General features: G+C 37.4%; 2 protein-coding genes and 2 long non-coding RNA genes across 4 annotated transcripts; 1 reads left to right on the top strand and 3 right to left on the bottom strand.

Moving 5' to 3' along the window:
• Positions 1 to 384: 384 nt before the first annotated feature.
• On the bottom strand, positions 385 to 7,927 carry ATXR2 (histone-lysine N-methyltransferase ATXR2). The gene is made up of 15 exons (XM_086582443.1): positions 7,772 to 7,927; positions 7,609 to 7,684; positions 7,412 to 7,497; positions 7,001 to 7,320; positions 6,042 to 6,154; positions 5,860 to 5,891; positions 5,268 to 5,419; positions 4,219 to 4,306; positions 3,049 to 3,097; positions 2,894 to 2,948; positions 2,646 to 2,715; positions 2,463 to 2,532; positions 1,663 to 1,739; positions 1,016 to 1,069; positions 385 to 937 (listed from the first exon to the last, which is right to left on the bottom strand). The coding sequence occupies exons 1-15, from the start codon at positions 7,853 to 7,855 to the stop codon at positions 827 to 829; spliced, it is 1,437 nt and encodes a 478-aa protein (XP_086438569.1). The 5' UTR covers positions 7,856 to 7,927; the 3' UTR covers positions 385 to 826.
• Positions 7,928 to 8,732: 805 nt separating this feature from the next.
• On the top strand, positions 8,733 to 13,811 carry GAUT12 (galacturonosyltransferase 12). Its single transcript, XM_086584155.1, has 6 exons — positions 8,733 to 9,102; positions 11,269 to 11,324; positions 11,449 to 11,595; positions 11,940 to 12,530; positions 12,897 to 13,199; positions 13,286 to 13,811. Exons 1-6 carry the CDS (start codon positions 8,892 to 8,894, stop codon positions 13,568 to 13,570), a joined length of 1,593 nt encoding a protein of 530 aa, XP_086440281.1. The 5' UTR covers positions 8,733 to 8,891; the 3' UTR covers positions 13,571 to 13,811.
• A 3,843-nt stretch (positions 13,812 to 17,654) lies between these two features.
• On the bottom strand, positions 17,655 to 21,032 carry LOC147477542 (uncharacterized). Its single transcript, XR_015208307.1, has 7 exons — positions 20,699 to 21,032; positions 19,424 to 19,524; positions 18,941 to 19,169; positions 18,663 to 18,857; positions 18,478 to 18,585; positions 18,262 to 18,368; positions 17,655 to 17,920 (listed from the first exon to the last, which is right to left on the bottom strand). It is a non-coding gene; the product is annotated as an uncharacterized LOC147477542 (long non-coding RNA).
• Positions 21,033 to 22,419: 1,387 nt separating this feature from the next.
• Positions 22,420 to 27,742, bottom strand: LOC147477541 (uncharacterized). The gene is made up of 3 exons (XR_015208306.1): positions 27,641 to 27,742; positions 22,831 to 22,910; positions 22,420 to 22,596 (listed from the first exon to the last, which is right to left on the bottom strand). It is a non-coding gene; the product is annotated as an uncharacterized LOC147477541 (long non-coding RNA).
• Between the last annotated feature and the right edge of the window lie 258 nt (positions 27,743 to 28,000).

Below are 28,000 nucleotides of genomic sequence, written 5' to 3'. Positions count from 1 at the left end.
GCACTGTCGTATCAGGCCTGGGATACTGTTATAAATTGGTATTTTGTTTTCTTTTCTTAGCAATGACATGAAAGAACTAAGATGTAGCATTGTAGCTTGTTTCCTTTCATCACCATGAGCTGATGCTATGAATGTAGTGTGGTTTTCAAGTTTAATGGCCTCACTACTTAGTATTCCTGGCTCATTCCACTTTCGAGCTTTGCACTCCATCACACTGGTCAACAAAAACTATGCCCTTTCGATTTGTATTCCTTCAGTGAGAACCGTTTGTCTGGTTTGTGCTTAATCTCCCACTCTCTCTCGCGCAATCTCGCTCCTGTACAGAGATTTCTTCTTTGCACGGAACGTTTAACTGCTGCTTTAGTAGTGTTGTACTAAAGAATATGATAAACTTAAAACCCACATTCATTCCTTTGCTTTACTATTACACAGTTAGATACGCAAGCTTAGGCTACACGTTGGGTTAAGCAAGATTGTAATTGAGTAGCTACGTTTTTCCTACGATGTTACAACTTACAAGTCAAAATGAAAACAAAAATGATCCTACTGCATGGTCCTTGTATAGTTAGTTATATCTGCCTCCTCATCTTAACAGAAGACTAATTCCACCAAAGTGACCAAACACACCATGAACTTGATGAAGTTCTTTAATCTTTGTCTGTAATCAATAGCTAGACCAATCAGTACTTTAATTCTTGCAATTTAGCAGTGGTTCAGGCCTTCAAGGTGTTCCATCCTCTTCAGTCTAAGAAAGCTTCAATGCCCTCCAATGCCTCAATAACCACCCACCTTTTGAATGAGGCTCCCCTTTCCATTGTACTAATGGCTACAATTCTTCTTCAACGCACTTGGAACACATGCATTTGAAACCATAATCTGCAAGAAGTGCCTGTCGTTCTTTAAAAGGAAGGTCTTCATCAATGTATGAAATGGTAACCTGAAACGGATAAATGTACAAAGTGTTACTCAATTTCTATTTTCATTACAAGAAAAACAAAGATAGGGTCATATTAACCTCTTCTTCGGAAATGCGTCTCACTGCAATAATAGTTGCTTGGCCATCTCTATCCTGCAATGGGACTCAAATAATTTAAGATTAGTAGCACAAGATAGATGAAGCAAAAGCAGTCATTTAGGGAGCCGTGGTGAATTACAGTAGAATTGAAAAATATTTCTAATGGATCTCATTTAATATAGGCTTGCCAATCAAAAAAATAAAAAATTCCAAGGACTAATCTATAGAGCTATTCTCGACCTTCTGGGTCTCTGTTTGTCCCAGCCCTTGTTACCCAGTACATTCATAAGCTCTGTTTGTTTATTCCAAAGTTCATATCTATATTCATTTTCCGTGATGGTCCTTGTATCATTTGGATTCAATAAGCTATCTCACACTTGACAGTTGATACCAAGGAAGGGGAAGGATCAACATACTAGACAGATAAAAGATTGTTGATCGATAACATATTAGACTGAAAAATAATACAGAAGAATGAAATATGTTCCTAATCACATAATATCATGTCAAACAAACATATGTATTTCTTTCTAAAATAGAAGTCATCAACGTTCCACTTTGCTGGAAATTATAATTTAAAACTTTTCCTTCTCCCAAAGTAGATAACACCCTAGGCTAAATACTATATACAGGATATTTTCTATTACCTCCTCTCGTTTAAATGCTTTGGCGTTAGGACGACAGGAATGGTTCATACAACTCTGCAAAGGGAAGAACGCGGAGCCTGAAAAATGATATTGAGACCAATGTTTATACATGATTCAGTTTAGATCTAGAGCATTTGTACGCAAGAATTGGAAGCATTACTACGTCAAATGTAAAGCTGTTAATCTATTAGCCTACGACATCATGCATTTTCACCCAAACGAAGATCAACTTGAATCCACACATTGGAAAACAATGAATAAACAGACAAAGACAACAACATGTCAACATAAACCTAACATCAGGTCATAGTAATTACATTGATAATCCATTTTCAAAAGAGTTACAACTGGAACTGAAAAAAGACTGGATTTTCCTGATGTTTACATGTGATTGAAAGCTCTCCAATCTCAATTACAAAGATTTTAAGATTGAATAGTATATCAATTTTGATTTTTGATAGGTAAGGTACACATCGTTGTCCAATTTCAACAACAATTTACCAGAGACGAGTTTAAATGCTCATCCACTTTTGTTCCATGAATTTTTGTGAGGATACTAGCTCAAAAAGGTACATTACAGTGAAGATAATAAGAAAGTTCATCCTAACTGCACAATCAAAAGCATACAATAGGACCTTAAAATCTAAACTGATTTTCACTCTATGTATTCCGTCTTAGAGGTCACAAACCTATGATGGATTTTTATAAAACATTTCATGGTATAGTCATCACAATTTTATCTGAAAACAAGTTATTCTAGTCAATAATTAGTGACACTTTTATTTGATGCTAAGCCATACCTTGGCAACACATTGAATACTCATCACCAAGAGCATCCAGAACTGGTCGGGTAGTCCTCTCAGCTTGTTCCTACCAGTTATTTTATGAAATATACTAAGAATATCTCTCCAGGAGTTAATAAACTATATTGGAAAAGAAAGAAGCGAAGAAGTTACAAGGACTGAAAATTTAAATTTTCTAACCTTATCCACTTGTTGAAGATCATCAATATATAAAAAATAATCCTCCACTGGTGATGCTACAACCAAGTCACTACATATACACCATTCTATGTTATCTCAGAAATCAAAGCCATAAAAAAAGCAGGGATAGGCATGCGAGCGAAAATACTTGTCAAGTAAACATGTCTCCGGAATATCACTCTATCCTCTAAACCATGTGACAAAAATGGAGGAAAAAAAGGAAATCTTGCACCCTATTCACAACTTACAGGTTATTTAGCTCAAACATGCCAATGATATGCCCATAGATCTCGAGTGAAAACACTACGCTGAGTTAAGGATACAGTATGCTAGTTAAGGGTACAAGTCCCGCAACATGAAAATAATAGATGAAATTGTCGTGTTATTTCTGCATTTAGGATACGGGGTGCACAGTCCTTATCGAAGATGGCTTCCTTTAGGAGCTGTAGCGACTGAAAAATGAAACTCATATGTTACTCATATTTATAGATAAGAATAGAGTCAAACTCACAATTTTATACAGATTCTGATTTTCACGTACACAACCAGAAGTCCTTTGAATGTGGCATGCCGGAAATTACTGAATATTAACTAGCTTTATAAGACTTATATGACTGCAGGTTCACAACCAGAATTGCTATGTAATGCAACAATATGAGATATAGCATTACTGGTTATCAAATAGTTCTATAGCGCAACATGGTTTTCGCAACTCATGACAAGTATGAAGCAACAACAGTTATTTTCTAGCTCGTTAGTTCAATTTTACCTACTTTTCATAAGACAGAGCAATTAGACTACATATGATTCCTTAACCGTCTATCATAACAGAAAGATTTTGGTAATCTCAATGCAGGATACAATTAGTCAGAGCAGTAAATGAACACAAAAGCAATATCAGCTCTATAATGGAACCGAGAGTAATTGGTGTGGCTGATTTACGGCAAAGGGAGTGGCACTGACTTTTCAGATTACCCAGTGGAAGCAAAAAAGACAGCACGCTATCATTTCTTGCTTTATGCTTCTCAGTAAACTGAAGTTTAATATTACTATCATACGATCATTTCAAGTGAGAAATAACAGAGGTAACTAATGGCTAACTAATACGTAAAGATAAAAGAGGAAGAGGAGCTAAAAAGGTACAGAATGATTAGCATATTTCACATGTTCATCCTATTTTAATTTACATTGTCTCTACCCTCTATATCAGATTCTTTGCATCCAGAATCTCTGTCTCTCAGTCTAGACGTATCATGTATATCAAAAGATCAACGTGTCTAGTTCATGGTGTGGGGTTGAACGGTTTCAGTGCATATTGTTGGGTCTTGCTCATGCACAAAAAAGACACCTGGCGATGGTCATATTAGCAATGCTAAAGATCAGATCATCTGAGACAATGAGTCATTTTGTGATGGTTTCTACCAAAAAATCCATATTACTAAGCTCAAAAGGCCTTATAGAAACCATTTGAAAAGTATCTCAAAATTCAAAAGGTAGCAGAAGTTGAACTGCTGTTATTAAAAGATCAATTGATCGAATAACAAGTCATAGAAGAAAACTTTAAGAGGAATACCTCAAAAGCAAGTTCCCTTATTTGCCCTCTAAATGATTCTTCATCACAACAATCAACATCATCTGGTAAAGCAACACATTCCCACCACCTACAACCAAACAAAAAACAGAACGAATGTCCTAATACCAATATAACAACAAGATGGACATGTCTGACAAAAGAATGTGTCTGACGAAAGAATGATGTGCAATGCACAACAAATTAGCTACCTAAGCTCTATAAAGGGTTTGACACATGCCTGACATGTCAATACAACACAATGCCTTTAACCACTCCAACGAACGAATAAATTACTGTTGAAATGCCTAATACACTTATATATAAAAGTAAAACTTCATAACTGTAAAGCTATGAAGTACGTACACCAACACCGACACGGACGTGGATGCAGATGCAAACACCAATGCGGCGACACGAGCATATCCTACAAAAGTAGGACGTGGACACGGCAAGGACGCGGATATTAAATAATATTTTAAAATTTCTTTTATAATGATGTAAACATTAGATTTCAAGTCATATAATAATAATTCAAGATTCATAAACATAGAAACAATAAAAAGAGTCATAAAGACATCTCACATAACTACATAAGTCATGTCGCGTCCATGCTGTGACCAAACCGTGTCCAAACTACCCAACTACGTGGGACACACACGTGCCGCGTCGGACATGTCCAAGCCGTGTCTGACACTGACACAGTGGAATTTTAGAGCAGTCCGTGCTTTGGAGCTGTACATAAGTAACAATGTTAAAAAGGAATGAAGGAGAAGGGGGGATTAAGGAGTGGCACTGTCATCAGAGAATATGAAGAAATACTCTCAGACCGCTGCAATTCGATATCAGCTAACTCGAGTAAGGAAATTTTTTAAAGAACAATCACTTAGGATTGGTTTCTTTAAGGATAACTCAAACTGTTCACGTTCAAAATAAGTCTCAGCTAGATAATCCTACAAAATGCGTTCGTCAAGAATAAACTGTAAATGCATGTACTATTTGGTAAACACAATATGACAAACCACTGGATTAACCACGATGAGTACACTGACCTTCTCTTGTAACCCATTGATACTGGCCTCCAAGCCTGCAGGAGAAGTGAAAAATCGGAATTGTCATTCCCATCTTGTGCATCATGCTCTTTTTGTTCCTGAAATTGAGCTGCTTTAAGCTTTCTGTATCTTAGAACAGTGAATGAAATCGCCTGACAAAAGAAGAAAAATTCATAATTATTTGTCCAGATTATTGCACCATTGCTTCTGATTAACCGACAAAAACATTTATTCATGTATTAGAGGTGATCCATATTTTACAATCCAATAATACATATTTTTATGAAAGACATGTTCAAGATGCCTCAGTGAAAAAGCACTATGCTAGGACTGATGATTATGATCACCTACACGGCTACACATATTGAATACGTTGAACAACTTCAATTTAATCCATGAACCATTTAATGTGATTAAAGTTGTCCAATGAAGACGAGTATAAAAGATACCTGTTAACTGGGGCTGAAGATTCCTTCTCTACTTTGGAAATAGGGATCTTATATATGAGTTTTTAAAGTACGTAATGCTCAGTTGCTGGAAAATTCATATTAAACTGAAAGAAAAATCTCATTCATCGGTACAACAATAATACCTTGGCAGCCAGGTAAAAAATATCATTAGTTCCTGAGAAAAACAAAAAAACAAAATTAAACCACAAGCACAGTTTGAAACTATCTAATTATATAGTTGTAGAATTCATGTAAAAAATATGGGGAGTATATGGAATAATCAATGTGTTTATCATCATGTTAGTTTAAGACATTGAGACCTTACCATCAGCATGTTGTACAAATTTCAGAAGTGCCTCCTTTGTAGGGGTCCCTGTGTTCTCTCCAACACAGAGTAAAGAATGAAACGATTCCCAATCAGCATCCGCACATAGTTCACTAGACAAGGTTAATAGCCAATAATAGTTATAGATACCCAATAATTTGAGCATAGTCGGCAAGTGAATGACGATGTAAACAAGTAGAGGTGACAACTTGGACAAACATGTTAAAGGGAACAAGCATATAACAAGGCCATATATTTAGGATAGCAATAACACTACTTTAGCAGGTTAGCCTATCCAAGGAAAACTCAACAAGAGACTCCAAATAGGGCAAGAGCATATGAGGATTAACCACATGACCAACCACATATGTGTGCATAAGCAAGGGGACATCCAGTGCCCATTATAAATAGCTTGTTGTTTGTAAAGCTTGAGGACCTCTCCTATCAATAATTTCAGCAATTTTTTTATCTCTTTCCCATCGGGTTCCTTGATTATCAAGTGTCTCTTCCCTCGCCCTCAAGCCATTTATTACCCTCTTCGACTATCTGAATCATTGTCCGCCCTTGTTCAATATCAACATTTTAAAATCCACTATCAATACACATAATAGCAACTTAGCAACTACTAGTAGATAACTGGGCCTCACATTAAGAAAGTTGAGCACTTATCACTGTGCACATGTTTGCAGCCAAGAAGTTAAATTATGGGCTAGTTTTTTTTATCTCTTATTAGTAAATATTTACAAAAAATAAAAATCTATGACTGTTAACTACGAACTAATCTAAATATAAATACAATGTCCTGCTATCTATAAGGAGACCATTTAAAGCCTCTAAATCTAAAAGCAAACATGGAAGCGTATTGTGTAACATAATAGGTCTTTGTTTATAACAAGACTGCAAGAGTCATTTTGTAAACATCACATACTGTTTCATAATGGAAAACTTATTTTTCAAACCTGCAATAATATGTTTCTCCACATTTGCCAGGACATGGAACAGCTGAAGACAAAGAGAACTTGTTTGAGTAAGGTAATTCAATATGACCATTCATTAGTGATTCTACTGCTTCCTTGGGAAGAGGTATTTTCTTTTTTGCACCACTAGAAGAGCACTGCCCTAAATCTTCATTAAATAAATCATCTTCTTCATCTGATGACTCGGCTGCACAGTCCATCCTTCCAGATAAGCCTAAATCATGCAAATAGAGTTTTCTTCCAATTTGAAGTTCTATTGATCCGATAAAACAAAAGCAATAGCTACAAACTAAACAATCAACCTGCGTTACAATAGACAACAATCTATACATTAAAACTTACGACAAAACCACAATGCAAATGGAACAAACTTGTTAATTAGTAGCCATTCACCTTATTAGAACTATGTTGAGCACCAACAAGCATTTCATCCTTTAAAACAAGCTCCCCTTCATTAAAATCCGTTTCCGCATAAACACCTGTTTTCACAAAATGCAATACACAACAAATACTTCATACATTCAACATATATCTTCATTAAAAGCTTCATTTCATTAGTATAAAATGATAAAGAAGAAAACTTTGCATACCTTTTCCATGCACACCATCTTGTTTAACTTTGAGACCATGGCATTGTTTTGTTTTAACAAGCTGGTCAAAATACTCCTGTTTCAAATAACAAACAAGAAAAAACTTTCAATACAATGAGAAGAAGAAAAAAAAACTGCATGTAACAAAAAAAACAAAGCTTGCCTGAACTTGGAGTGAAGAAGGGGGTTTAAGAAGAGCTGAGATTTTATCAGAGTGTTGTATATCAAGTGGGCAGATAGAATCCATTCAAGAAAAATTCTTGCCTCTGAAGAATACAGATTTTTTTCAATGGATTTGTGAAGAAGAGTGAAAGATTGAAGAACAAGTAGATAGTGTATGCCGACATTTCAATATATCGTGACTTGATATTTGTTTTTCGATATTTTGAACTTCGGCTTTATAGACTGGGCTTGAAACCCATTATTGCTCTTCAGTCTTGGGCTTATTCTGGGTTGGGCTCAAGATGGCTTTAGAAAAGGTAACACGTACGCTTAAATTTTTTACATTCATGTTGATTGGGTACAATTTCAAGGATTTTGCAATATATCTTGTACTGACAATGATTTGGAAGCCAGAGTGCGAGACACACAGCTATAACATCAAGTCCTTGATGCAATTAAAATGACCAAACATTTTTAAACCATGGGCCTAAACAAAAACGGCAAAACAAAAAAGTGGGACTCTTGCACAATGATGGTGCGATACCAAACATAAAATGTCTCATTCTTTGATTTGTTTGACGAAAATTTAGAATAATACGAAAATGAAGACTTCCTGGCGTTTCACTATATAATCTCAACTCCTTAATATTGCTAATTTGTTATTAAAAGTTAAGAAGTCATTATGTTGTTGAGAGGGTCTTAATCCATTTAGAAACTCTGTACCTTTAGAATCCAAACACCCCCTTATTTTTCTTTGTTATTCTCAAACTTCATTTGGAGGTAAAGCGAAGCAATACCAGACAACAACGCCCTCTCAATTCACACAACTTCTTCTAACTTCTAAGTCCCAAGTCCTTTTCTATACAACAACCATCTATCAAGCCTGAAATATAACGTACTGAACCATATGTAAAATAAACCTTCAAAGTTATATAGCCTCAACACTAAGCAAGGTTAGGTGAAGGACAGCAACCTTGACACCGTCCTAGACTTTGATTTCAAATGAATGCATGCAGAGATGATCAAATGAGATAGCTAGAGGTAAGGAAAAGAGGGCGAACTCAAAAAGAATCGTCGATATATTGGTCTCTGTCGTGCTGCGCTTCTTCATATAGTTCAAAATGCAACTTCATATATCTCCAAGTTTGAGGCATGTAACAGTATTGCCAGCCAAAGGAGTAAGAGAATTTATCAAGGTGAAGGTTGGGTCAAAACGACTTTCGTATCGCATGGTATTCTATTCACTTTTAATTCTTACATTCTTGCTTCGTTTTGTGTTCGTGCTAACGGCCATGGATACCATCGAGGGAGAGAGAAAATGTTCTACCATAGGTACGTATTAACTTTACAATATTATCGTCTTTCTTATAATCTCTGTTTATTTAATCTTGTAGTAATGAAACAATTGCTCGCATAATCTCAATCATTAAGTGCCAAAGTTTAACATAAATTCTTGTTTGCCATTTTTGGAGGATCTTATTAATTTCCACGAAGACATAAAACACATTTTTTCAGTACACAAGGCTGGGAGGTTGATTATTTATTTATTTATTGGTTTTTTATTTTATTTATTATTATTATTATATATTATTTTACTTTTTTTGCGTCTGTGTTTCTCGGTGAAGAAGAAGGGTATATAGGGCAACTCACCTGCATTAAAAGCTGGTGTGAGACCATTCCTTTTACATCATTGGTTCCAATGTCATCAAGAATGCTATATCTAGCGGAGGTGCATTACAATATTACATACAAAAATCCATGCATCTGGAGGACAGGAGGAGGTTGATAATTTTAGAAAGTCGGCAAAATGACGTTTCCTGTCAGTAGGCAAATTGATGTTTTATGTTACTTGTTTTGGGTAAATATAATTGTTAATAAGAGCATAGATGAACCTTAAATAGTTAACTAGCAGAATCAACATTTGAAAGTTCTTGTAGGATTTATGTTTTAATCATCAAGGTCTATGCATTAAGGTCAACTGGTATCAACATTTGGAAGTTCTTGCTTAGAATTTATGTTTTCATCATCAATGTCTATACAATAAGAAATCAACTTATCACAAATGTTTTAGTTTGTGTGTACGAATCATTTATCTATCTTTCAACATATAAACAAGCATAAATTTCTAAAGAAAATTTTAGCCTACACATAGTACGCATCTGTACACATCAGCTAAAGGTTAGAATCATCATTTATTAATATAATTTAACTTTTTTAGAGCATTGTTAGATCAAAACGTATTATATTAAGCAAGTCGTTAATTTTTATGCCCAAGTATGATTAATCTCGTTGAAGCCGTCCTAATGACCTAGATATTCAAAATAGAGCAGCGTGTTGAGTAATTAATTTGTGTGTTTTTGTTTTTCACTTCATAGAATTCGAAAAATTGTCGGGGTATGTCAAGCTCTGATCTTATTTACTGTGTTGCCGGGGCTGGCTTAACAAATGTTTTGTGAATAATATGAACTCTCTCTCTCTCTCTTTGAAGTTTGAACTTCTTAGAACATAAGTTTTTTTAGGATGTATTCAGTTTCAACTTTAATATATAGAATTAAACTAATCTAGGAAAAGAAAAAAGAAAAAAGAAAAAATAAATAAAGAATTCAAATAAAAATTGAAATGGCACTAAATAACTACAAAAAGGTGAAAAAATACTATTTACCGAGTCATCAAACCATTTTTATATCTTCGTAAAAAAAATTAACACTCAAAATTTTCTGATGTCTTGAATGTACAGCTTAATTATTTTTCAACTTTACATAATTTGAGTTTTTTTTAGCAAATGTGTCAAAATGCACGTTAACAAAACGTGAATATTATTGTTTTCAACACCTTTCATCGTATTTTTCAAAGAATCACGATCAATTACTACCATACTCGGTGATTAAGAATTGGCAGTGGGATTTAGGAAATTATTAATTATGTCATTCACAATACCCAGTCCAACAAAATATAAAAAGTGCTGGAGAAAAATCTAAATCATTAAAAGACTAGCTTGGTGATAAAGCTGCACAAGTTTGTTAAAATTTCTACTTTTTTGCACTTAAAAAAAATCAGTTATCAATTTATCATATTGTATATTTTGTGCTTTGAGTACAAGGTATATGTTCTTTACCAACAGAAAAAAGATGTTGGCTTTGAGAGGGATAGGGCGTATCCTGTCACTGTATTTGTAACGGTATGAGGCCAAACTTGAGCAACTCTTGTAGTTCGGTAGTGAGATCGAGATTTTGACTGAAGTTGGTGCCAAAACACTATTTTAACTTCCATTTTTCATTGAAAACATTTGTTAAATTTACTTTCTAAACAAGGACAACTACAATGAACTGGTTTAATTCTCGTTAATCTTCTTAAATTATCAAAATTATTTAACTAATCTCTCAATGGACGTGTAGTTTTGATGCATTGAACCTTTTTATTTATGTTGATGAACTTAAGAATATCGGTGTAGCAATTTATAGAACTGACGACCATCTTGAAATATTTGTCCATTGGTAGGATGTGTTGGAAAGCGATTAGGACCACGGATTTGGGGAAGGCGCCTCGAGTCCACGGTAATCTCCAGAAATAGCCTGCTTCAGCTAAATTTCGTCCAATTATTCCTTGCGTGACATTCTTTGGCAGTAACTAGGGAAAATGGTAAACGATGAATTTAACTTTAAAATTGACTTGGACTAGGTCCCAGAAGAGATGTACAAAATTTTGGCAGATAGTGAGAGCCAAGAAGACGGATCAGATGTTCCACAGTCGTTAGAGGAGTTTGTTGCAGAAATGAAGAGCAAGAGGTCCGATTTGAAGACATTTGCCCACAGGCTTAAGGCAATGGTACGACCCTATTGGACCTTCTCTATTTACTGTTTATGGGCTCTGTACAGAAACTTATGTCATTGGACTTGGGGTTACTATTTTGGGCTTGCTCAAAACTTTTTCAGTCTAACTAGAGCTTGGGTTGGAATGTTGGATTGGGATACTTTCCCAACCCAAATTTTAATTGGGATGAAAAATTAGCACATTGATCACCAATGACCAATCAAATAGTCTGTAGCAACAAAATTGCTCACTCTACCTAATACAATCTTTGCTTCTGTGATACATAGAGTATTTAGACACATTCGAATTGGTTACAAAAGTACATGGACTAATTTGATCATGAATTCACGACTTGATAGGTTACTCTACTTGAAAAGAAGACTAGATCAGCCAAAATCCAAGAGTACTTATACCGTCATGTGGCATCGAGCAGCATACCAAAACAGCTTCATTGCCTTGCTCTAAGACTAGCAAATGAACACTCCACCAATGCCGCGGCAAGACTTCAGCTCCCTGCACCAGAATTGGTACCATACCTCGTCGACAATTCATTTTTCCACTTTGTCCTTGCATCGGACAATGTTCTAGCTGCCTCGGTTGTTGCATCATCCCTTGTTAGGAACTCATTGCGTCCGGAGAAGGTTGTTCTTCACATAATTACTGATCGAAAGACATACTCTACCATGCATGCATGGTTTTCTTTGCACTCTTTATCACCAGCTATAATTGAAGTTAAGGGGTTGCACCACTTCGATTGGTTTACTAAGGGAAAAGTCCCAGTGTTGGAAGCAATGGAGAAGGATCAAAGGGTTCGATCACAATTTAGAGGTGGATCATCAGCCATCGTCGCTAACAATACAGAAAAGCCACATGTCATTGCATCAAAGTTGCAAGCGCTCAGTCCAAAATATAATTCGATGATGAATCACATACGTATACATCTTCCAGAGGTAAGGAGCTTCTATATGCCTGTACAATTGGGATATATTGTTCTATGACAATGTAATTGCTCGTTTAACCTTGAGGGGTAGCACAACTGGTCCGGTCTTGGGTTTGCTCCCCAATGGTCACTAGTTGGATTCGCCTCGAGACTACTGGCGAGGCAGTACCCGGTTGGCCCGGACACCCGGTTAGCAAAAAAAAAATTGCTCGTACCGGACATTTCAGTCACATCATCATGGAAAATTATATCCCTTCTTATAGTACAAACGAGTGAAAGGGTTTTACGCCACATTATTTTTTATTTACTCTGTCCCTTTTATGTACTTTTATTCCATTGCCTGAGACGAATAATTCTCTTTCACCTGATGTTGCAGTTATATCCAAGCCTCAATAAGATAGTGTTCCTCGATGACGACATTGTGATTCAAACGGATCTTTCACCCCTATGGGACATTGATCTTAAAGGAAAAGTAAATGGTGCCGTAGCAACATGTCTAGGGGACGATAAGCTTGTAATGTCCAAGAGATTCAGCAGCTATTTGAACTTCTCACATCCACTGATTAAGGATAATTTTGATCCAAATGAATGTGCATGGGCTTATGGTATGAATATCTTTGATCTAGATGCATGGAGGAAGACAAACATAAGCCAAACTTACAATAGTTGGCTTCACAAGGTAGAATCCTTCACATTGTTTGCTTTCGCTTATGCAATATACACTGGTTGTGTACTTACACATTTTTGCATTTTTCTTTCTTGTAGAACTTGAAATCAGATCTAAGTCTGTGGCAGCTTGGAACACTACCTCCTGGTCTAATAGCTTTTCATGGTCATGTTCATATTATTAATCCCTTCTGGCACATGTTGGGGCTTGGGTACCAGGACAACACAAGCATTGCAGATGCTGAAAAGGCCGGTGTTATACATTTCAATGGCCGAGCAAAGCCTTGGCTTGACATTGCCTTCCCACAGCTCCGAACACTATGGGCTAAATACGTCAATTTTTCAGATACTTTTATCAAGGCCTGCCATATCAGAGCTTCATAGCTTGGATCTTGAAATGGCAATGTTGTGGTTGTAGTTGTTGATAGTTTGATGTTGATGTGCATATTGATGAGGAAATTAAACAAGGGACACTGGAGCCTTAGTGAGTTCAAGGCCGGGAAGGAGTGAATGCAAGGTGGCAGGGCAACTAGCTCAAATTTGTTGAATTGAACTCAGCTTCTGTTGTTGGAAGCCATTATGTTCACTTTGTTCCAACTAAATAGAAGAACCTTTTTGTCCATTACTTCAAGTATAGTAGAATTCACGAATCAAGCCACTGATACTCTTTCTTAGATAAAATGGAAATAAATTCTTTCCTTTTAAGGTGGTTCGAAGAAAACTGTAGGATCAAACTGCAATAAGACCGGCGATAGTGAGGAGATATATAAGAATCAATCTATTAATCGTCAATTGAACATATCCCAGATGCATAGTACTAGTTCTGTCCTGTTCAACCATTTACTTAAATGCAATATGCAAGCCTACCTGTTGGGAAGGGGAAGGAGGAATCTAGAGCTCACCAGATATTCATTATGGAAACTGCGATAACTGATTGTGGCCAAACAGGGTCTAAATAATCATGTCAGGTTGCTTCCTCCAGCTCTGAGACTGGCCTCCCCTCTTTCTGTTGGAGTTATCCCTCACATGAGGGGGAAAAGAAGTTTGGTCTACGTGAAGAAGGTTGAGCGCGCGCTCTCCGTTTGGTTTTGCTCAAGGCGTGCACGCGCCCATGCCGTGGACAACTTACAGTGTTTTGAAGGCGCGCGCGCTTGACTTTGGCCTTGCCCAAAGCGCGCCCGCGCCCATGCCTATTTTCGACAGAATTCTATTTTTGTGAAACCGCGAGTTTGCAATATAAGTTGGGGTTTTTGGCAAAACCTAACACATAGAACACAGAGAGAAAACCCAATCTTGAAAGTAATCAAAATTGAGAGATAACTTTTACAAAGAGACAAGCCTGTAAAGAGAGGAGTGATCTAGTAAGGTGAGAGACTGAAATGAGTGATTGTAATCTTCTTTCCCACTTTATAAAATGATTAGCTCTTGTGGAAGTAGGCACCATTGGCCAAACCACGGTAAATCTTTATGTTGTGGTATGCGTTTTACTTCTTTACATTATTATCTGTTGTTAATAGTTGTTTAGAGAGTTGGGCATGTTAGCTAGGCTGTAGTTGATATTTAGAATTTGTCTGGAGTAGAAGTAAGTTCAAATACAAGTTATCTGTGTAGTGGGAAATCGATTGGTATCGGTATTAACCCCGACAAGTGGTATCAGAGCCTAGGTTAGATTAACCTAGGGTGTTATCCAAACCTAGCCCAGAAGGTGTTTGAACAATTCCTAAGAGGAGGTTTGAGTTGAAAATAACTTGTAGAGATAGACCATTCCATGAACACTCACATGACGAGTCTGAATAAAAGGAACTACACCATTTGGAAAGCCAAGATGGAAGACTTGATATATTGCAAAGACTTGGCACAACCCATTGAGAATGAATGGGAAAAACCGGAATCGGTTGCTGCGGCTGAGTGTAGCAAGCTTGACAGAAAAGCAATTGGGTACATTCGACAGTGGATTGACGACAGTGTCTTTCACCATGTATCCCAAGAGACTACAACTTTTAGCTTGTGGAAGAAACTCGAAGACCTCTATGAGAGGAAGTGGGGACGAAAACAAAGTCTTTGCTTTCGTTAAGAAGTTTGCCAACACGAAGTACTAAGAAGGTTCTTCAATGTCTGAGCATCTTAATGAAGTACAGAATACCATCAATCAGTTGCATTTGATGAAGATTAATATGGGAGACGAAGTTGAGGCTTTGTTTATATTAGGCTCTCCACCCGAAAGTTGGGAGACGTTAGCAGTTTCTCTACACGGATAAGCAAAGGATGGAATCATTTCCATGGAGATGGCTACTGCGTCTTTGCTGAATGAGGAGACTAGAAGGAGTTCAAGAAGCAGCTCCTCTCACACAGAGATCCTTGTCACAGAGAAATGGGGGAGAGGTAGAAGCAAAAAACCATCTCATTCTAGAGGTGATGACAGAAGCAAATCTAGGGATGAAGCTAGAACTCCTAAGGCAGAGAGGCAATGTTACTACTATGCCACCAAGGGTCACTTCAGGTATGAGTGCAGAACATTGAAGAGAGATGAAAAGAATAACTGTGTATATGAAGACATGGTAAAGAGGAACGGAAACTCAGGCAGAGATCCTACTACACTATTCGATAATGGTCTAGTGGGAATTGTGTTAGATTGTGGCGAGTGTTGTCTTAGTACCTCATGCCAGGATACAAAGTGGGTGATAGATACAGGAGCATCCTATCACGTCACACTGCACAGGGGATTCTTCACTACCTATAACTGTGGTGAATATGGTGAAGTGAAGATGGGTAACAGTGGAGTCTCGAAGATTGCAGGCATTGGGGATGTTCATATAGAAACCAATGTCGGATACACCTTGACACTCAAGGATGTAAGACATGTCCCTGACATTCGGCAAAGCCTAATTTCCGCTAGAAAGTTAGATGATGATGACTTTGTAAACTCGTTTGGTAGCGGGGTATGAAAACCGAAAGCGAGAGGTTCCATTGTAGCAACCAAAGGGAAGAAAACTTGCTCTCTTTACAAAACACAGACTAGTTTGTATAAAGCAGAAGTAAATGCAGCATAAGAAGAAGCTTCCTCCGAACTATGGCACAAGACACTGTGTCATATGGGCGAAAAAGGCATGGAAGTTCTTGCCAAGAAAAAGGTCTTGCCAGACATCAAAGGTACACATTTAAATAGATGTACTCACTGTTTGGTAGGAAAACAACACATGGTGTCTTTCCAAAGATTCCGTCTCACAGAAAGGACAACGTCCTTGAATTAGTGCACACAGATTTATGTGGTCCTATAAAAGTAAAGTCCCACAGGGGAGCTTTATACTTCGTGACCTTCATTGATGATGTGTCAAGAAAGGTATGGGCATATAGTCTGAAGACCAAGGATGAAGTACTTGGCATGTTTGAGAAATTTTATAGCATGGTGGAAAGAAAGACAGGGAAGCTTTTGAAGTGTATTCGCTCAAATAATAGGGGTGAGTACATTGGGCCATTTGAAGAGTATTGCTAGAGTCATGGGATTCGTCATGAACAGACCGTTCCTAAAACTCCACAGCAAAATGGTATAGCCAAGAGGATAAGTTGTACCATTGTAGAGAGGATAAGATGCATGCTGTCTCACTCTAAGCTACTTAGAAGCTACTGGATAGAAGCAATGCGCATAGTCGTACATGTGATCAACCTATTGCCGTCGAAGCCTCTGAATAGTGATTATCCAGAGAGAGTATGGTCAGGCAGAGATGTTGATTATGGATACTTTAGGGTATTTGGGTGCAGGGCATTTGTGCATATTCTGAAGGATGAGAGATCCAAGCTTGATGACAAAGCCAAGCAGTGCATTTTTCTGGGTTATGAGGATGAGAAGTTTGGCTACAAACTCTATGATCCGATTAACAAGAAGGTAATCCAAAGTCGAGATGTTGTGTTCTGGGAAGACCAAACCATAGCACACTACACCATAACAGGCTATTTGCAACGGCAAAAAACCGTTGCGAATAATTTTCGCAACGCTTTTTAAGCGTTGCAAATAGGGTGTCGGTAAAGTGTTGGAAATATTTGCAACGGTTTTTTGCCGTTGCAAACCAAATTTTCCAACGGTTATTAACCGTTGCAAAGTGACAATTACTAACGGTTAAAAAGCGTTGCAAAGCAAATTTTCCAACGGTTATTAACCGTTGTAGAGTGACAATTACTAACGGTTAAAAAGCGTTGCAAAGCAAGCGTTGCAAACCAAATTTTCTAACGGTTATTAACCGTTGCAGAGTGACAATTAGTAACGGTTAAAAAGCGTTGCGTAGTTTGATTTGTAACGATTATTGATGATGCTTTAATTTTTTTTGCTTTGCAACGGTTTAAAACCGTTACTAATGTGTTGATATTGTAAAAAAAATTATTTTTATTTTTTTCTTGCCCTAAATTTGAACCTCCTGGTTTCATATAGAAACAAAGAAAATTACCAATGCTTTTGCAAATAGGACGAAAGGAATTAATCAAAACAGAGCATTTGTATTATGGTTTGATGACTAAATCTCAAAAGATAGTGAAAGAGATAAAAGAAACTACGTCATCTATACAGCAACCAAATAAAAAATACAATTCTATACTCCCAAGCAAAGTTTTGTACATCCTGACAACTTTAGCTTCCTATCAAAGATCACAACAATAATCCACAATCCTTAAATTGCCAAATGAAGTCATAGTGCAACATGAAGATGAACAAGAGCGAGAAGAAAAACAAACCTTCTCATATACCTGTAGTCAGAAAATAAGAAACCTTTTAGGCCTCGTATAACTTTTTTAGTAAGGAAATACACAATGGAACTATATGTATATATAGGAGGGATAAAGAGTAAGACTCATAGTCACTGTATGGTCCATAATAGACCCATATGAGGAGTCATAGCCAATCATGGAGTTGCACAACATCAGCCAACACATTTCAATACATCAGAATCGACAGCACACAATCACTTCAGATCAATAGTAAAATCACAAAAGAGAACAACAACTAAGCAACATACGAAAATGCTGATTTTCACTAATACCCAATAGAAAAGCAATAAGAAGGTCCTATTGCTCGTGAAATCACTTACTGCAATTTCTGCATCAAGTCGGCTGACCTCAAAGCAATAAGGCCCTGAGATTCCTTGATCTTCGCCAGTTTTTTTATCAATCGTGCACGCTCCAGTTCAACATAAATCTACACGAGGAGAAACAAAAAATGCCCAACACAACTCATTAGTAACCTTCCAAGAGAAATTACTTGTTAAAAGAGAAAATAGCTTTGCAATTTATTAATTCACGCTTACCTTCCCAGCAGATACACTGTTTAGCGTTTTGATTAATTCTACACGAGCTTTCAATATCGGTGTCATCTATATATTGCATAGCTTTGCTGGACCATAGCGAAGAATGTACTGTTTAACACCAAATAACAACATGGAACTAGATTTGAGATTTATATTATATTAAATCAATGAAAAAAAAAATGTACTGTTTAAAAGCCGGCCTCTTCGTTTGGACAATATGAGGATCTATTCATTAAGAGTTTTCCAAGCACGTGCTCAAGAATGAGAGTTGAATGATATCAATGACGACTTTCTTAGTAGCGAAACATTCTCGGCAAAGTCTACTTTGTTTCTCTACATTCAATAAAGATTCAATTTGTGCATCCAAATTATCCCTCCTTCTGCCGCGGACAAAGAAACAATAGTAAAAAATGAGAAAGCCGAAATCTAGAAATAAATTGAGATCTATAACGAACAAACTTACCATTGAATCGAAAGTTTGAAAAGTAGATTTGAGAGAGAATAAAACCCTAGCTGCTGATGACAAGAAAAAGGAACACTAATAAAGAGTTACGTGGGCTTTTCTTGTGGACCACGAAGGTAAGCCCAATTAATGGCCCAATGTTAGTTTTCCAACTGACTACGACCCTCCTCATCGCGGCATCGTCTGCCTTTGCTTAAAAGGCTCCAACTTTCCAACCCAACACATTGGCCTAAAATGTTATGTGTAAGGCACTAAATAAACTAAAGAGTAGCCAAAGACCAATAAAAACAACCACACCCATACATAAAAATATAGTGAGTTAATAGTGATGTGGATGAACTATATGATAACTAGACAATTTGGATAAATGAAACAGTCCCTAATAATATAATGATGTAGGTAATAGCTAAAACCTAATAAATGTATCGTGGTAGTTTTCCTAAGACATAAGAAATGTGGTTTATTTAAAAAAATTGGGAGTACCTTGACAGTCAAGAGAACTAGAGTGGCATGCCTCTCTTGCCACTCTGTGAGATCCTGCCGCACATTTGAAAGTGTAGGAATTTCAGATATCTCTGGTCCATCTGTAGACAAGAGGACATTAATTGTATCAATATCAAAATTGCCCATATTGAATAACAAATTTTTTTGGTTAAATTTGAAATTTGTTGAAGCTACTGGTGCTTATTTGGTCCATCTCATATACTTAGCTTGTAACTGCACCTTTTTCTTTCACTAAAATCCAAAATAAAAATAGTGCTAGTTTATGATGGTAAAAAAACATACAATAAGACACACAAACAGAAGTGTCTACCACTTAAAAAGGCAGAGAAAGTATCATTACTTCCACAATACATGCCTAACAACCTCAGAAAGCTACAAAAAGTCAAAAGAGCAACTGTAAAAACCGAAACTTATGTAAAGTGAAAGTCTGTTTGGCTTGAAGTGCGACAAGCCAAACAAAACCAGAGGAGAAAGTACAATCATTACATCATGCTGAAGCCATTCAGCGAACTATTGAGACTATAAATGTTGTTGAAATAAAGCAGACTTGGGGTGGCATACACTTTCTGCCCATGAAGTTTATAATTTGGATTAGAGTCTTTATCGTGGAGTAAGAGAACCTAACAAAAGCTGTATTCTGGAATTTCTACTCTTCAATAGTGCATACTTCCTGAAATTTTAGTTTAGTTGTTGTTAATTGTCTCATTACGGCAAGGATGCACCAAGGCATAACAAACTACCTCTCAGCCTATTCCCGTTGGTATAATACAAAATGTTTACTATGCGTCAATCTAAAGAGATTTTCAGCATTGAGGGTAAACATTTCAATCCAGAATTTCAAAACCCTGCAGGTCTATCACTTCTCTCTGCCTCTATATGTCCTATAAATCCGTAAAAATTTATTGATACGCTACATCATTTTACAGCATGCAATCCATTTGATTCTATCAAACACAACAAGAACAAAAATATATCAGAATACTAGAATTTCCTTCGCATCAAGTTATAAGTAAACAAATGCATAACCAACATTAAAAAGTCATAGCATAGAGAACAAAAAGAGAGAGCAGATTATACACTTAATATCTTACCAGTATCACTATCGGTGTCAAAACAATTCTAATGAAGAGAAGATCACTATCATAAGCAACATTGATCACCTTAATATAATATATATGATTTTAACATCAAAATTAATTAAAATGACTAGTATGCTGGTTTATGAAATAGAAAACAAAGATTGCAAAACCTTACTTAAGAAGCTGTTGCAGTAATCCACATTGGAGGAGGCCAAAACAACTGAGAGTATCCTGCATACGAAGCCAATGGTGCAATACTACCATTCTCCAGACTAAACACGCCTATAGAATGACGATTAAATGCAGTCTCCTCTACCTTAAACGATTGAAAGTACCTATCCGTAAAATATATACAATTCCCTTTACTTCCATACAAATCAGAAGCTGGAGCACAAAAGGAGCAATTATCACTCAAGAACAAAGGAAAAAAAGGACTATTCTTTTCTTCAATAAACAGCAAAGAATAATTCCCACTGTCCCCATCATCACTTCTGTCAGTTCTGTGGTTCACATGTCAAATAAAAGATTGGACAAAAATAAAATACAATTGGTTCAAAGTGATTGTATTAAGGTTAAGCTGTTTTTAGTTTGCAGTTTATTATGTTTGTCGGCAAGTTTAGAGAATTTTCGCAGCCAATTTAACAATTAAACAAAGCACGTGCACAACACGTGAACACAAGAGCGTTAGAAAATCACTTTCCTCCACCAAACTGTAATCAATCTTTCTCTTCTTCTCTTTTCCATAACCCAATAATAATAATAAAACACTCCTCAGATTCAAGCTCAATTCTCATTTCCCTCAAAAACAGAAAAACAAGACCCATCCTCAAAAACAAAAAAAAAATGGAAAGAGAATCCACATCATCATCAGACGAAGAAGACGATAGAGAAAATCTAATCCCACAAAACGACAGAAAACAACAACAATTGCCACGTACTACATTCGAAGTTGGGCACGAACTCAAAACAGGTTGACATTCTTTCAGCATCTCATCAATAAGTATGGTATAAGTGAAAACTGTTGGCTCCACACCTACTTCCACCATCTTATCTAGTAACAGCAACGCTTTGTCCATTTTATTTTCATCTATCAACACATTGTAAGTGTGTGAGTTGGGAATGCACTTCTCGGTAAGCATCTTCTCAAACAAATTCTGGGCAAAGTCCATGTTCCCTAACTTGCAGTACCCATCAATCAAAGCAGTATATATCACTTCACATGGCTTTACGCTTTTCTCCCCGAGTGAGTGAATCAAATAGGTAACTATCTTCTTCTAACCTCCCCTTTTTACATAGCGAGTCAATTAGCATGGAGTATGTCCACACGATTCTCCTTCATCAAATGCATTAACCTAAAAGCACTGTCTAAATGACCATCCTTGCACTGGCCACATATTAGCAAATGATATGTGACAGGACTAGGTTTCAAATCACGCTCAAGCATTCTACTGAACAATGCCATTGCTTTATGAACCTTTTTCTCCGTACACACCCAAATATCACCTCGTTGTATGTGCGAGTCTCTGGTTTACAACCACTGGATGCCATTGAATCCATAATTTGAAATGCAACATCAGTCTTTCCATCATTGCAGTATCCATTAATAAGAGCATTGTAGGTCAAACCTTTCCCCAATATCTCATTCAACATCATCATATACTAACAAAGATGAGACCTTTAAACTAATTGTCATATCCTACCACTGTATTCAAACCTTCTTTTAAACGATGGAACACTATGTCGAAGTAATTAGCCAATTACATCAACAAAATGTAAGCAAGAAGCTGTACATTTTAAGACCAGAGAACACCAAACCCAAATACGGCAGAACTAATTCTAGTGGCATCAACAAAGAACAAACCAAAGACACCCAACAGAGAGAAAATAGATCAATTCAATATAAAAATAGTTCCTCTACTTAAAAACACAACTTTCCACTAATAAAACTAATACCCATCAATAATTAGTTATATTTCACGCAAAAATTTTCTTCATATTAACAGAAAGTAAATTAGCACAATGCCCACATCCAACTGTAACCACATTAAACAAACTGGTGCATGGAACACTGACCTGCAAAACAAATCAACATTTATTTTTTAAAAAAATCAGACTACAAGAGGAAGAAGTAGACAGTACTAAATATAACCAAACATCTGTCACTCAAAACTCGATATTTGTAACAAAATTTATAACTGTTATGCACTACAGAAAACCTTGGTCTAATCTAATTGTAATGATGTAATATGACATGAAAAAAAAGCTATATATTTCTCTGCTCTTAATAAATCAAATGCGCAAACATACCAGGTAGAAATCGGCTAAAGTATTCAAAATGTCAGAGGAGTTGAAATCAAAGCCACTTGTATAAAAATTCTCAGCCAGGCCTATCACAACATAAGAAATGAAACTTATGTAAGATGAAAAAAAATGGAAGTTGTAACAAACATATAATAAGGAGACTGTTAGATATAATTGTTTGTCCTAGTCTTCAGGCAGTAGATAAGTCCTAGCATTCAGGATAAGTCCTAGTCTTCAGGAGGATCTAGAGGCTTGTATTACGTGGTTAGTTATTTCATTTCTGTTTGTGTAAAGGCTATAAATAGCCCCCCATTTACTTTGATCAAATAAGAGATTCCTTCTAGCTACTTTAAGTTTTCTGCATTCCAATTTCAACAATTGGTATCGAGCTACCGTAAGAAATTTGGTTGAGTGTGTCGAAGTGATTGTGAGAAGTGTGGTGAAACAGATTTTTTTAGTGAGTGTGTTTTTTTGTGAGAAGTGTGAGCGAAGCGAGTGTGGCGTGTGTATGTGAGAAGTGTCGCGAGAGAAATCAAAAATGTCAACCACGAGAAGTTTCAAACCGTCCATTCCGTGCCGATGGCCATTATGATTGGTGGTCAATAGCGATGGAGAACTTTCGAGGAGCAAGGAGATGTGGAGTTTAGTGGAAGTAGGGATCTCGCACCCGCAATTGGGACATCACCCGACAAGTGAAGCCTTGAGAGAAAAGACGTGGAGGAGGCCCATTCAAGGATCGAAGGCCAAGAACTACTTGTTCGAGGCAATTGGTAGAGAAATCTGGAAACAATTCTTGACAAGGGGCGTCAAAGGCAATTTGGTACTCAATGAAACGAAGTATCAAGGGTCCACGAAGGTGAAAAGAGCGCAACTTCAAGCTTTGAGAAGGGAGTTTGAGTTGCTTGCCATGAAAGAAGGAGAAAAGATAGAAGCGACTTCTTGGGACCCGAACTTTAAGCGTGTGGTGAACAAGATGAAGGCAAATGATGAGAAAATGGAGCAGAGTACACGGTGGTTAGTAAGGTACTTAGATCATTGACGCCAAGTTCAATTATGTTGTTTGTTCAATAGAGGAGTCAAATGATCTAAGTACTTTGAGCATTGATGAATTGCATGGAAGTCTCCGCTTGTCCATGAACAAAGAATGCGAGGGGACACCAAGAGGAGGAACATGTGTTGAAAGTAGCTCAAGAAGATAGGTTTGGCGAGGAAGGGTCGAGGTGTGTTTAGAGGAGGGCGTGGAAGAGGTAGAGGAGACAACCTCTAAACAAAGCAATGATCGAGTGTTTCAAATGCCATAAGTTGGGACACTTTCAAGACGAGTGTCCCGACTGGGAAAAAAAAGGCAAACTATGCTGAGCTGGAGGAAGAAGATGAGCTTTTGTTGATATCCTATATAGAGCTTCATCAAACAAAGAAAGAAGAAGTATGGTTCCTTGACTCGGGCTGCAGTAATCATATGACCGGGAACAAAGAATGGTTCTCAGATTTGGTAGAAGATTTCAGTCGAACAGTGAAACTTGGGAATGACACGAAAATGGCAGTGGTAGCAAAAGGAAGTGTAAGGGTGCAATTGAATGGCATAACCCAGGTAATATCTGATGTTTATTATATTCCGAGCTTACAAACAATTTATTAAGCATAGGACAACTTCAAGAGAAGGGTTAGCCATTTTAATTCGGGATGGAACACAGTAAAGTATTTCATCCTAGGAGGGTTGATTATGCAAACCGATATGAGTAGAAATAGAATGTTTTATCCGTAAACTTCTATGGCATCGGGGAAATTCTCTGTGTTTACAAAGTCGGTCTGTGATCGGAGAAAGAAGCTCATATGTGGCATTGTCGTTTTGGGCACTTAAACAACAACGGATTTGAGAATGCTTTCTTATAAGAAGATGGTGGTTTTACCCTCTCACGAAGTTTTCAAAGAAGGTATGCACTATATGCTTAACCGGCTAGCAACATAGAATGCCCTGCGAGAAAAGAGTTTGTGGAGGGCGTCAAAGCGACTTATTTCGTGCATTCGGATATATGTGGTCCTATTAAGCCAGCTTCAAATAATGGCAAGAGGTACATCTTAAGCTTTATTGATGATCTCACTCGTAAAACTTGGGTTTATTTCTTACATGAAAAGTCGGAAACTTTTGCTACATTCAAAAGTTTTAAGGCTTGTGTTGAGAAGGAGATAGGTGCTTACATAACTTGTTTGAGGACAGACAGGGGTGGTGAATTCTGCTCAAATGAGTTTAGAGAGTTTTGTAAATCCGCGAGGGGTATCGATGGAGACAAACCGACGGCACCTTTACTCCTCGTGAGAATGGAGTTGCCGAGAGAAAGAACGGGGACAATTATGAATCTTTGTTCGATCTATGTTAATTGAGAAGAAAGTTCCTAAAGCTTTTGGGCGGCGGTGAGATGGTGTGTGCATATTCAGAATCGATGCCCCCAGCGGAAGCAATTGAAAACCGGACTCGAGAAAGAGGCATGGAGTGGTGAGAAACCAGTAGTGGAGTATTTTCGAATCTTCGGATGCATAGCACATGTTCATGTACCGGATCAAAGGAGGAGTAAGTTGGATGATAAGAGCAGAAAATGTGTTTTTTTAGGAGTTAGTGATGAGTCCAAGGCGTGGAGATTATATGATCCAGTCTCAAAGAAGATCTTCGTCAGCAAGGATGTTGTGTTTGAAGAAGAAGAAAGTTGGGATTGGGGCAGAACGGAGGAAGAAATCAAGCAAGATATATTAGAATGGGAAGATGAAGATGGAAGTGATGGAGAGGATGACCAGAATGAAGAAGCAAATGGTGGAACATGTTCAAACAATTCGAGCAGCAGTTCCAACAGTTTGAGTAGCAGCCCGACAGAGTCACCTCCAAATGAGCAAAACTCTAATGTACATGAAGAATTAGCTGAAGGGAGGGGTATACGAGGAAGAATAGCACCAAGTTGGATGGAGGATTATGAAACAGGGGAGGGATTATTTGAAGATGAAAACTTAAATGCAATGATGGTGACTGAGAATGACCCAGTTTCATTTAAAGAAGCAATTAAAAGCAAGAAATGGAGGGAAGCAATGTCAGTAGAAATTGAAGCCATAGAGAGGAACCAAACTTGGGAACTCACTGTGTTACCTAAAGGAGTTAAACCTATTGGAGTTAAATGGGTGTTCAAAACTAAGCTTAACGAAGATGGGGATGTGGAAAAGTTCAAAGCAAGGCTAGTGGCAAAAGGGTATGCACAACGCCATGGAGTAGATTACACTGAAGTGTTTGCTCCAGTGGCAAGATTTGATACCATTCGTATGATACTTGCAGTGGCTGCTCAATTCAGTTGGGAGGTTTTTCAACTTGATGTGAAGAGCGCTTTTCTTCACGGGGAGCTCAAGGAGGAAGTGTTTGTGCAGCAACCCGAGGGATTTACGAAGAAAGGAGAAGAAGAGAAAGTCTATAAACTGAGGAAGGCACTATATGGCCTTAAACAGGCGCCGCGAGCTTGGTACAGCAGAATTGAAGCGTATTTTGTGCGCGAAGGTTTTGAAAGGTGTCCCAGTGAGCACACACTGTTCACAAAGTCGAAAGAAGGTAAAATATTACTTATAAGTCTTTATGTTGATGACTTGATCTTTACTGGGAATGATAGAAGCATGTTTGATGAATTTAAAAATTCAATGATGCTGGAATTTGATATGTCCGACTTGGGGAAGATGAAATACTTTCTTGGAATAGAAGTTAAACAGTGTACAGATGGAATTTTCATCTGTCAGAGAAGATACGCACGAGAATTATTAGCAAGGTTCGATATGGAGGGTGCTAATGCAGTGAAGAATCCAATAGTACCAGGTACAAGGCTGTCCAAGGATGAGGGAGGAGTTAGAGTTGATGAAACTCTATTCAAGCAGGTGGTTGGAAGCCTCATGTATTTGACTGTAACTAGACCTGACTTGATGTATGGTGTTAGTTTGATAAGCAGGTTCATGTCCAGTCCCACTATGTCACATTGGCTTGCGGCAAAAAGAATTTTGAGGTACTTAAAAGGTACAACTGATCTTGGGATTTTTTATAAGAAAGGAGAAAGCAGCTTGAGACTTGTGGCATTTACAGACAGTGATTATGCCGGAGACTTAGATGATCGGAGAAGTACATCTGGGTTTGTGTTTATGTTGGGGTCTGGAGCAGTCTCTTGGTGCTCAAAGAAACAACCAGTGGTTGCTCTCTCGACTACGGAAGCAGAGTATATAGCAGCAGCATTGTGTGCATGTCAGTGTGTTTGGCTCAGAAGGGTGGTGGAGAAGCTTGGAATTAAAGAGAAATCAAGCACTATGATTATGTGTGATAACAGCTCCACTATACAGTTGTCTAAGAATCCAGTGTTTCATGGGAAAAGCAAGCATATTGATGTAAAATTCCATTTCTTAAGAAATTTGGTGAACGAGGGAGTCGTTGAGTTGAGCTACTGCAAATCTCAGGATCAAATTGCAGATATTCTGACAAAACCAATAAAGCTGGAGCAGTTTGAGAAGCTTCGTGGAATGCTTGGAGTGACTGAAGTAAGCTAAGTGCAGATGCATTAGCTTAAGGGAGGGAATGTTAGATATAATTGTTTGTCCTAGTCTTCAGGCAGTAGATAAGTCCTAGCATTCAGGATAAGTCCTAGTCTTCAGGAGGATCTAGAGGCTTGTATTACGTGGTTAGTTATTTCATTTCTGTTTGTGTAAAGGCTATAAATAGCCCCAGTTTACTTTGATCAAATAAGAGATTCCTTCTAGCTACTTTAAGTTTCTCTGCATTCCAATTTCAACAGAGACGTGGTCTTACTTTGTCCAAAAGATTGATTACCACCCGTGAATAATGTAGTAGCTGGGCAGGAACCTATAGACCTGCATGACTCATCGGGCAAGTCTGAAAACGGAATAGACTTCGATTCGACCGCGATTCTCATGTTGAGGTACGATCGACAAGGCGGGCCATGTTGGTGGTTTAGAAATGGGACAAAACACCGCTTGTCTTGAATCAGAATATCTTTGTATCCCGTGATTCGTCTTGGCACATTTACCATCCCGACCGCTAATCTAGTAACATACCGCTATGAAGTGGTAGATGTGAGAAATATTACAAACCTCGACTGTTTCATCCGAAGCTTCAACATCCGCTATTTTGGTGTCCTCCCTTAATTTG

This window comes from Coptis chinensis, chromosome 9 (assembly GCF_015680905.1).
Source record: "Coptis chinensis isolate HL-2020 chromosome 9, ASM1568090v1, whole genome shotgun sequence".
Classification (NCBI taxonomy): Eukaryota; Viridiplantae; Streptophyta; class Magnoliopsida; order Ranunculales; family Ranunculaceae; genus Coptis; species Coptis chinensis.
Note: the sequence above shows the minus strand (reverse complement) of the source record. Positions and strands in the feature narration are given on the sequence as shown.